Source organism: Lepisosteus oculatus, chromosome 3 (genome assembly GCF_040954835.1).
Source record: "Lepisosteus oculatus isolate fLepOcu1 chromosome 3, fLepOcu1.hap2, whole genome shotgun sequence".
Classification (NCBI taxonomy): Eukaryota; Metazoa; Chordata; class Actinopteri; order Semionotiformes; family Lepisosteidae; genus Lepisosteus; species Lepisosteus oculatus.
Genome location: NC_090698.1, coordinates 33,473,596 through 33,485,716, shown reverse-complemented (window position 1 = coordinate 33,485,716; position 12,121 = coordinate 33,473,596). Strand labels below are relative to the sequence as shown.

At 38.4% G+C, this 12,121-nt stretch overlaps 1 protein-coding gene across 2 annotated transcripts in view; it reads left to right on the top strand.

Annotated features, from left to right (window-relative positions):
* Window positions 1-336: 336 nt before the first annotated feature.
* Window positions 337-12,121, top strand: part of plgrkt (plasminogen receptor, C-terminal lysine transmembrane protein) — a 40,518-nt gene continuing 28,733 nt past the window's right edge. The window contains exons 1-2 of one of the 2 annotated variants that reach the window (XM_015336770.2): window positions 337-357; window positions 5,291-5,378. In XM_015336770.2, the coding sequence (XP_015192256.1) occupies window positions 5,298-5,378 (81 nt within the window). In that variant the 5' untranslated portion in view covers window positions 337-357; window positions 5,291-5,297. Of the gene's footprint in view, window positions 358-1,898; window positions 2,057-5,290; window positions 5,379-12,121 lie in introns of those variants that run through there. The other variant, XM_006627002.3, reaches the window with a different exon arrangement.

Here is a 12,121-nt window from a genome sequence, read left to right as displayed (position 1 = left end):
CAGATTAAGAGAACCCACTGCACGCTAGCCCCCAAGCCAGGTTCAGACCAACAGCCACTACCTATTGTCATCAGATAGCTCAACTACGTAGAAAAGCATTAAGTGATTGAGGCATTGAGGACTCAAACAGTATGATCTTTCAGGACTTTTCAGCAGCAACGAAGGAGCAAAAGATCTGATGAAGGCACAGTTTACTCGCAGCTCTACCCAGCCTAACTAAAGAGCACTCACAGCGGGTCCACTAAAGTGTTCGACGGTCTTGCTATATCTATGGAATTCATCGACTTGCTGGAATAAACAACTGCTTAGTGCTGCTCTGTGTACCCACTGGACTCTCTGAGAACTGCTGGATGACAGGTCTGTGTGTAATCTAGGGACTACTGCAAAGATTGAGATAATCACACGTTCTATGTTTATTTTACCCTTTCTTTCTCTTCAATTCTGGTCTCTTCAAATGCCCCCACCTTAACCAGATCAGTTGTTTCTCATTCTGACACAAACTGATATTTGCTAGGTCTCAATTTTGAGCCATGTTGAGAGAAGATAAAATCGTGATCAGGGGTGTCAAACATATGACTTGCAGTCCAGGCTCATTTGTTTGGTGAGTGAGACAGATGTCAGAAACGTGGCTGTGATTCAGTTCATACCTTGTCTGAGTCTGTATAGCCCACAAAAGAGGTAGCTTTTTCACCTTGGTGATGTTACTGTAACAGCCTCACATACACAGCATTCCCTGTGATTCTCTGACCTCTAATTCCGACCCATAAACATTCTTTTGGTATTTTTGTTGTGCAGGATCTCTTTGACCTTGCTTTTAGCTGATTCTGTTTCCCACTTAAAATGCTTAATACAGAAGAAAGAAAACTGTTTATCACAGGCAATGAGTATTAATTTGATCAGACTCTCCTTCAGAGTTTAAAGGCAATGCTGACCACTAATTCAGTATAAATCACAATTCAGTCTTGCAGTTATCCGTCCGTTTAATAATAATAATAATAATAATAATAATAATAATAATAATAATAATAATAATAATAATAATAATAATTAATAAATACATACATAATTGCTTACACTTATATAGCACTTTCCTGGACACTCCACTCAAAGCGCTTTACAGGTAATGGGGACTCCCCTCCATCACAAGCAATGTGCAGCATCCACCTGGATTTAACCTAGTGCACAAGATTAACATAAGATTAACAAGATAAATAAAATGAATAAAAATGTTAAACATCGTAAACTGTTTTTTATGTGTAAAATACACAATTTATACTTTATGTAAACTTTATTTTATATATAGGCACAAAGCATCTACGTTCCTGACCATGCTACTGAAAATATCTTCATACCACCAACTTTTTTCAATCCATAACACTGCACTGGGACTGTGGCCTGTACCAAATCTTGACACTGAAGTTAGATTCTACATACAGTAGTCTCTAGCAATGATGCTCATAATTAGGTCACAAAAGCCAGATTCAGGTTTAGAGACACAGTTCCCTAGGGCATACAGGAGAGCCATAAAGGGTCTTTGAATACAGAAAAACTGCTGCTTCGTGGCTAGTATCCAGTAACTTCAAGGACTTGTCGAATTTCAAGATGGTTTTACCTTCCTTACTTCTACCTGGTTGTAAAGCACTTTGTCTATATTGCTGTTGGACAAAGGGCTGTAATTATAGATTTATCTCACTTATTGTCCTGGAGCAGGAACAAGATGGGATGTTTGTTTTCTCAGATGAGAAAGTTAGAGATGAGGCTGTAAGCATACTGTAGTTAAATGTTTATTTTTAGTTAAGTGCTTATCGGTAGCTCACAATCATGACTGCACGCAACGAATAAGTGTGGTAACATATTGCTATTTTAAACTCCGTGTAAGTATATGTCTGACCCACTTGCAGAATCTCTAATGAGCTCTTTACTGAATAACCGTGGAGGTAACCCGGGTCAGTTCTTTTGTACTGTGCAAGACTACGTTAAAAACAACTTAATATTATATTCTGGGGTTTGTATTTTTTGGATAAACTACAACGACCTAAAACGTCAAATGAATAAGGTACGTTCTCATTCACATAAACTACAGGGCACGGTGATTTTAAGAAAATAATATCTCCGTCAGTATTTTTAGGCAGTTCATGTCTTTTTTTTCCATAAATATTTTTCGGCTGTGCTGGCGTTTCAATGCAATATAATAGGAGCATTGTTTTAGCGCAGGACTAGCATAAGAGTGACAAATCTAGCCTTTAACACCGACTGGATTGTGGAATTGGTAGTATGATGTCACCAGCATGTTCTCGAGAAAGCTTTTTACAAAAACGTGCTGTGGAGCAGCGAAGCACATGACGACTTTAAATATGGACGAGTCCAGTTATTGTAGATGCTATAGATATCTAAATCATAATGGAAAAAATAAACCACCCTTGATTACAGGTGAAGCTGATTTTCATATCGGTCGGGCGTATATGAAGGTGAATAGATGACGTAAAGCGTCTGACTGATGTATTATTGTCACTGTCATCAGCCTACTCCATATGGCTATTATTAATTTAAAACTGTCAATAAGAATACACTTGTTGGATTAACTAAAAGTGTATTTCCTTTCCAGATCTAGACTATTAATGTGCCTACAGTTCTTTTTATTTGTATAAACATACACTGTATTCTCTAGGATCAGCTTTGCAGTTCGGTTAGCTTCTATGTGAAAACAAGTTATAGTCATTGAACTCATTAACTTTGGAATCACTTTCACCGCAGAACAGCTTGTTTAAATGTGGGCTGTCCTGACTGAAATGAGAGCTCAATGTGGCGGATGTAACGTATATCCAGATACTTTTTGTGCCAATCAGTTTAAAAAAAATCTGAATTGAAGCTGTTGTAGATGCCTTGTGCTGCACATTTTGTCTCCTTCTGATGCGTGGAAAGTAGATCTGAAGATCTGAAAAAATATATGCAATGTAGCGTACTTTTTATGTGAGTAGAGTTATGAAAATGTCAGGACGCTGACGGGTGGATGGGAAATAGACTTGACCACCCACAAATCCCTACCCTGCGCGGGATTTTCGACTCTGAACAGATCTGTGCTGAAATAGCGCTGTGTTGGAAGACAGCTGCTCAACCTCAGTCCTGCATAAATCTGTGAAAATGTGCGATACAACAAGGCGGTCATCAGTATTGAGATGCTTAGTGACAATAAACGAAGCACAGGCACAGTAAATCAATTATTTCAGAGCAGGGAGACTGGCAATATCTCAACACATAAGGACTGAGATTTTAACAGATTCATTACAGTTCTCGCAGTGTCCTTAGTAAATCTAGTCCCTTTTAAGAGCTCAAGCTTTCAAAGTTTACTTCAGGCCATTTCAAGGTTGACTGGGGAAAATTAGGATGTCCAAGCAAGCTTTGATCCTGGGTTTTTCTGCACTTCCAAACGAACGTCGACACCTTTTATTGGTTCAAATATTAATTTGATAGAGTTTTAATGGCTCTCGGTATATTTTTATTAATAAAACGTAACAAGTACTTAGTTTATGTTAAGCAGGATTCAGGTTTTAATATTTTGGTAGTAGATTTTGTCCTAGACGATTTACAATAATAGGTTAACAAAAAAGAAAACAACTTTAAAAATTATATAAAATGACAAAAATGGAAACTAAAATTATAACCTAATTTTAAAATACTTAAAAAATAAAAATGATTAACATCAATCCATTTTCGAACCACCTTATCCAATACAGGATCATGGAGAAGCTGGAGCCCGTCCACTGAAGCATGGGGCGCAAGACCATCACCATCAAGTCCATCACAGCACATGCAGACACACACACAGACACAGGCACGCTCACACCAGGGCCAGTTTTCCCAGAGGCCATTTAACCTACCACACAGCAGTGTTAACCGCTGTGCTCATTCTTTTTTAAACTAAAATTAAATTGTGGTTTTATGAAAATTGACAAGATTAAACTCCTTACAACAAAATTATGTATTTTTGTCAATATGGTTACACGTGGACTATGTATAGCATAAGCCAGTGGGAGATCATCCAGTCAGATTCTACAACCCTATGGATCCAATGACAGGTTCTCCAAAGTGGAACTGTTTCAAGAAAAAAGCACATGATTGTGGCATTTGAACTTAATGGTTAATATTTTTATTTATTTTACCCGTTTTCCATGTTTTTGACAGTGGTAGCTTTAAAATGAAATGAAGTTGAAAGTGTGTTACTTTGTTATTAAACATTATGTGCCTGTCACACAACTCCTCCAGTATCTTTGTTGCCTGTCATACATGCGAGCTCTCCCATTTACACTGAATTACAATTACAATTGACAAGCTGAGCACGGATGTATGTCTCTATTTGACAGTACTGCTGTATCTCCTAATGAGGGTCCATGTGCAACCAAAAGAGCAATGTTGGAAATGTTTGCTGTATTAAGAAACAAAAGATTTGGTAGGCTTGGGTTAATATTAGAAAAGGCAAATATGGTAACTCTCAGTATCCTGTTGTCAGGCAAGTAAATACATCAGAAAAAATGGTTAAAGTTGAATCTGCACCAACATTCAGGAACTCATAAATACCATGCCAAACCTCACTCAGGCATTATGCAATGTATGTGCCAAGACAACTTAATACTAGTCAATTATAGATCTAATACATATTTAATTTCAATTTAAAAAATGTACACGTTTCACACATGCTCATTTTATTCTGTAAAGGCACTGTAAAACCATGGCAAATTGCAGTCTGCAAAGTCAGCAACTAAAATTCAAGCATTCTAATAAATAGGTAAATCTAATAAATTAAGAGAACTATTTTAGGAAGAATTTCTAAATATGACTTGATGATGCCTATAAGTTTTTTAGATCGTTCTATTGTAAGATGCTAGATAGTCCACAGAGATGCTTACACTCTCACCAGAGACAGTTTTCTCAGAAGCTAGTTCACCTACAGTACCAGCATGTCTTTGGACTGTGGGAGGAAAACTGAGCACCTTGAGCAAACATGGTATCCGCATGGTATCCTCAAACTTGTATGACTGAGTCCTGGCTAAATTTGCTGGTCTGTGTTAACGTAGAGATAACCTGTGCAGAGTAACATCCTTGTAGCTCAATAGCTGTTTATTAATTGAATAATTAAACCCATCGTCTGAAATGCATTACACATTATTGAGTGGCAACATCCGTTGTCCACACAATGCTTATGGCACACTTCAGAAAAGCTACTGAAACATTTTTATGAAACATAAAAAAAAACAGCACTCTACTGTCTGACTTTGATCATTTGTATTTTTAGGGGTACCATGGGGTTCTTCATGTCAAAGACTTTGGATCAGAACTTGAAGAAGCAGCAGGAGTTCATGCTTCTTAACTCCCGTCTCCAGGTGAGTGAAACCAGGGGTAGATTTGTTTTGTGTGCTGCTGCATCATTTATAAGCCATTTATATTTCTGCAAAGGTTAGAAGTGCAAGGTGGCCTCACCTTATCCCTCTCCGCACAATTCAAGCCACAGAGATTATTGGATGTAGATTTTGTTTGTAAAGTTCTTTTGGTCAAATATACTCATGCATCATTATAGCCAGCAGCCATATCACCCTGCAACTCACACCTGACACATCACTGAAACTAAGAAGGTGTGAGCCTGGTCAGTACCTGGATGGGAGACCTCCTGGGAAAAACTAAGGTTGCTGCTGGAAGAGGTGTTAGTGGGGCCACCAGGGGACACTATACTGTACTGTAAACAGGTGCCGTCCTTCGGATGAGACGTAAAACTGAGGTCCTGACTCTCTGTGGTCATTAAAAATCCCAGGGTGTTTCTTGAAAAGAGGAGGGGTGTAACCCCAAATTTCCCATTGGCCCTTACCAATCATGGCCTCCTAATAATCCCCATCTATGAATTGGGCATTCATTACTCTGCTCTCCTCCCCACTAATAGCTGATGTGTGGTGAGCGTTCTGGCGCACTATGCCTGCCATCGCATCATCCAGGTGGATGCTGCACATTGGTGGTGGTGGAGGGGAGTCCCCATTACCTGTAAAGCGCCTTGAGTGGAGTGTCCAGAAAAGCACTATATGAGTGTAAGCTATTATTATTATTATTATTATTATTATTATTATAATAATTTACAGAGTATATTCACGTATATTAACAATGAAAGGTAGGGACAAATTAGAGCAGACCAATTACACCAATCCCTTTGTTAAGTAAACGCTTGTTAGCATTCAGAAGTAGAACCTAGACGAATGTTCATTCATAATCAAATAAATTAACTGATAGGTACAGCAGAAAGCATACTTATCTTTGCTATTCTGTCACTGTCTTCTAACCCCAGAATACTGGTTTGAAACATTTATAGTCTTCATTGTTTTTGTATTTGAAACTTGCTTTGCTCAGACCTCACAATAAGCAGTAGCTCAATACCAAATAATGATAATGTTCACTAGTAGTGTTTCTGTAGTGTTAAGGCTCTACATTTTATATAAACATTTTGTTTTTGCTGTTTTTTTTGTCCTTATATATACAATAACAACTGAGCACATACAATAGTATATGTGAGGTACTGTGAAAAACAGTATCAAAAATAGTATTCTCACAAATCCAGTATGCCCTGTGAATTATATACTGTATAACAGCAAAGTCTTATGTAATTATACTGTACAAAGATTAGAGTAAGAACCAAATATTACATTATATTAAAATGCAACATTAATATTGCATTGCATTAGTTAATAAAATGTGATTCTGTATTGCGGTACAATGATACAGTGGTTAACATTCCTGTTTTGCAGTGCTGGGGCTCTGGAATCTGTTCCAGACCTGGGGTGCTATCTGTGTGGAGTTTGTATGTTCTCCCCATGTTTGTGTGGGTTTCCTTCCACACTCCAAAGACATACTGGTAGTTGAATTGGCTTCTGGGAAGGTTGGCCCTGGTGTGAGTGTGTGTGTTTGTGTCTGTGTGTACCCTGCAATGCACTGGCGTTCTGTCCAGGGTGTATCCTGCCTTACATCGGTTGCTTGCCAGGATAGGCTCTGGCTCCCCTGCAGACTTGTATCGGATAAATCAATTAGAAAATGGATGGATGTAATTCAGTAGGTCAGAAGTAAATATAGATGTTACACTATCTACTATTAAATTAAGATAAAAGATTTAACAATAAGATGCTAAAAGTTCAAATTCATACTATCAGGCACGTTCAGTTGTGATAAAAAGCTTACATAACATGATTAAATCAGTGTTTTGTTTTTAGTCATTTCATCTGTGCTAATTCTTCAAAGATTTTAAGCAGTTTAGTTTTTTAAAACAAATAGTTATTACCATGCTGTTATACTGCGTACGCTGTTACCTACTGTAGGCTCTTCAATGATTCTAAATTGGAGGCTAAGTGGTGTGAGTATATTTTTAATGCTAACTCTTTTCCACTAGGTGGCATTGATAGTTCTTTATCTTCAGAATAAAAAGAGATGTATTTTTGCGTTTTAAGAATTGCAATGGAAAAGTACGTCATACTTCCTAAAAACAAACTCATCCAATGTATATTTTTTTGACTTTTACATTTTAATGACTGTATAATGTAAAGGTATTTGTGAGAGGCCAATTATCTAAAATCAAAAGCATAAATTAGAAAACCAGTCAAAGCAGCATGGATTTTAAAGAGCAGGTTAAACATGGTCGGTTGTTTGTTAGAACCTGTGCTGGTTCAGGTGGATAGAATTGAGCTGTGCTATTTTTTCACTTATTCTCAGCAAGGGTTTGTACTCTTTCAGCAAAATCAAAATCATCATGTCAAACCCAACACAGTGTAGTCTGTTTTCTCTTAGGGCTTTCAATGTGTGTACTCACCAGGCTTGCCTGTCCTTAGTCACTTCTGCTAACACTTCTGTCTCTTGGAGAGCAAGGCAGGGCAGAATAGCCTGAAGAATCAATTACCCTTTCACTAAGTGGTGCACTCTCTGGGACTTTGTCAAAGAACGGTAATGCAGCAGTTTGTAGTCAAACATAGAAATTCTTCAGGAGTCAGTGCACCGTCCCTTTTCCAAATGCTTTGACTTAATGCCTTCAGGAAAGATTACACACTTTTCTCACTGCCTTTCCTCATTCCATAACTGTGTATGTTAATTCATAGGTTATTTTTAAGTATGTAGCTACAGTATATACAGTGCCTTGCAAAAGTATTCACCCCCCTTGGACATTTTATTGTGTTACAGCATGGAACCATGATGTATTTAACTGAGAATGTATGCCATTCATCAACAAAACAAAAAGTACTCTATAATGTCAAAGTGAAAAAAAAATCCAGACATTTTAGTAAATTAATTGAACATAAAATCCAGAATCCAAATTCCAGATTCATACCTATTTAAAAGATTAATCTTACTTCTGCCACCACCAAAGGAGTCTTGTTTCATTGTGGATATTTATTGTGAACTAAAACACAGACACAGCGCTTCAGCGATCTTTTCATAAAATGTATTTCCATAAAATGGAAAGGCTCTTACATGCACTGGAGTCATTATTTCCCTGGAGACTTTTCTTAAACAGCTGGACGAGTTCCTCAAGTTAGTAAGGTAGCAGTCTCAAGTGACTGCTGGTGTGGCCTCCTCTCCTCTACAACCTTCCTTATGTTCCTCAACATTTGTCATTCACTCAAACTTTTAGTTTTAAGCCATATTTGTAACTCTTTATTTTATATTTTATAAATTTGTTGCTAGATTGTTCCTTTTTGGTAAACAAAAAGCCAAGCTAAATCTGACAGTGAAATGGCTGTCTCTGACCTCTCTAATTGTCATCTACAGTACCTGGATGACTCAATATTTCCTTTATTTAAACTGGTGTAACGTTGCCATAGCCAAAATGTAAATGTAGTGGCTCTCTGAAGGCACCAGTTCTGTAGGGTTTGGGCATTTACTGGGACAATTATTAATTGTAGCAGTAAATCACAAAATTGCTTCTTTTGATTGCTTTAGAATCCAACCATGCGACATAACTCAAACAACGCACACACACAGGTACTAATACACGAGGATACATTTATTAATACATAGAATATGCATGTAAAACTAACAGATCTTATTGAGAGGGTTATCAGAATACAAAAGGTATATATTCAGTAAGTTACAAAGTGTTACACATATCAAGACAACATACGTTCAGTATGTCATTCATTAAGACCGTTTCATAAATGAACTTGGTTATAACTTCTACATTAGATACTCAAAACAAGTACATAACTCTTAGGAATTAAATTGATATCAACTGGTTGGGATAACAATTGAATTCTCGAGCTGTAATGCATTGAAGTTGAATTCCCATCCAATCTTTGGGGATTCAGATCTCCTGCGGGCACAAAGAAACAGTTGCAGGCTGTTGCTGTCCAATCCGCGCTCTCTGGCTGCGTGCCAGGCTGTCCTGTGCGGCTTGCGACGGTGCGCTGCTGATGCTCACTGATTGGCTCGTTAGTGTTGGCTTTAACTAGCAAAGTTTGCACACAGGAGAAAAGATGACTGTGGGTCCCAGCAAGTCAGGAAGAGGACTGGTTCGTTCCTGATGAAGAGCTAGTTCTGAATAGTGATTCAGCTGTCCACAGTTCCGACCTGTTCACGAGGCTTGCTGCTGATGCTAACCTCAGGTGGATCCTCTGGTTACTCTCTGGCAACCTCCGCTCTCGACTCTTAGAACAAAGGAAAGTTCTGGCACTCGGACACACTGGCCGTTCCGTGGTTGTCCGGGCTGAGTCTCAGGATGGTCAGGAGGCGCGCTGCGAGAATGTCCTGCCCTTGGGAGCCTTCTGCTCCTGGGCCGTCCTGCCCTGGAATTCTCCTTTGAATTCCCTTTAGAATTGTCCACAGAATTCTCCTGAATCCTCCCTTCTGAATCTTACTGAATCTTTCAGGCTCTCTGTGTTGCCTGTTTTTACCTGGAGGAACTTCAGCTCGTTGATTGGCTGAAAGTTCCATGGGCATCAGAGTCCCACGTGGGTTACTCGGCCCTACCAGTCCCTGATTGGTTGATCAAGGTGAGATATGACTCACTTACTCCTGACACTTAGGAATGCAGTCCAGATGTCCAACTGGCACTCCCTAGACAGATAGGCACCAATGGATGACCATTGATCATGATAGCCAGGCTTAGCTAAGTGCATCCCCCTTTGGGAGCTGTCCTAGGAAACCTTATCAAAGGAACCTTAAATCAGCCTGCATGAATAGTTTCTCTGTGGCTGCACCACAGAGATGAATAGAGAAATGGGGCCTCATTTGGGAAAGCTCAGAACACTTAATTCTTTCTTATTAATAAGCCTCGCCGCTACACTGGGATGAGACTGAAGTCATGCTTCTTTGCAGCTCCCACCAACTTTGTAAAGCCAGTGTTGTAACCCTATCTGTGGATGGCATTGTACTTGAATTTCAGTCATAAATTTGATCCCCAAGAATATCAGAGAGTCACCTTCCCTGACAGCTTTCAAATCCAGACTCAAAAACTTTTTTTCATTTTTCTTACGTGTCTGCTCCTTTTGCACTTTCTTCTGCATTCTAAACCGTTCTGTTTCTTTGTGCTTATTTTGTTGCCACCTATCTTTGTTACTGTTTTCATTGTTTTAACTGTTTTGAGAAGTGTGTAAAGGTCTTTATTATTATAAAATGTTAATTATACAGCAGGGCAGCACGGTGGTGTCGCGGTTAGTATTGCTGCCTTGCAGCCCATGAACCTGGGCTCAGTTCCAAACCTGGGGTTCTGTCTGCGTGGAGTTTGTATGTTCTCCCCATGTTGGTTTATTCTGGGTGCTCTGGGTGGAGGAAACCAAGTTTTCTCTCACGATCCCCCCAAAAACTTAAATTAATTGTAAATTAATTGGCTTTTAGCAAGAAGGTCAATGTCTACAGTATGTATGGCCAGGCGCCGTGTTCAAGGTGTACCCTGCCTTGCTGGGATAGGCTGTGGCTCCCTCATGATCCTGAATTGGATGAAGAGGCTACAAATGGATAGATGGACTTGTGGAGCACTTTTTTATTCTGAAAAAATAGAGATCTTTGGACTAGATTAGAAATGTTGTAACTGCTGGTCACAATCTAAAAAGTGGGCTTATTTTGGAACCCAAAACTAGATAGAAAAAACAAAACACTTTAAAATCATTAGCACTTTTTGATTGTTCACAATGCAAAAAAGCTTTGGACAATTGCCTGTAAGTGTACTATAAACTATACAGTATACTACTGTATGTTGACGCATGTACATGCAGTCCAATATTCAAAAGGTTTAGTTTGAGTCTTTCACTGTGCATTTTGCAGGTAGTTGTCCCTAACTGCTTGCGTACCCCTTTTTAGTCAGCTTGAACACTCTGAAACCCGCTTCAGACGGATGATGCAGTTGTTAAAACTTTATTTCTAGACAGTTTCTTAAAGTAATTTCTATCACTGCTGCAAGTTTCCAGATTGCTACTTCACTTTACTGCTTTAAGGTGCCTCTAGTTGTTTTTAGTTTACAGGCAAAGCAAACAAACAAAAAAAGTTCAGTCAGCCAGTTTTGCTTGATTTGTGGGTAGTAACTCATTAGTTTTTGCATTTCATCCCTTTTTTTCCTGAAGAATTCCAAAAACCTGCTTCAGAACAATGATTAGAAGTTAATACCTGAAATCCACAACCCTTTGTGAGAAGAGATACAGTATCCTCTGAACTTTACTTCTTCTGACTGCACTTATCAGATCTGCGATGTTAAATATATGACAGTCATTAAAGTAAGTTATTTTAGATGAAAAGAATGCAATTTGCTGGCCTTGATCCATCATGATGGTGGTGCCTTGAGGGAAACAATAAATAAGTGATTGACAACTGCAATCTATGTTTGAAGAAAACAAGAATGTCTTTATCACACAGGGGGCTGTGTTACTTGACAGGGTTATTGGACTTCCTTTTAAATAATGTTCTTGTTTTCTTTTTTCATCAACGTAATAAATAAATGAATAATGCACTTTGATTGATTATCTATTAAAAATTTCTACATCTGAGATTGAGTTTAGATGTTCCTCTTTAAGGTCATTACTTTGAGTCACAGCTTCAAGGTTTTCCTGAAAAATGTAATTTCATTTCTGTTGCACATTGTTTTGGTTCTAATCTGTTTTCACCTTTATTGATG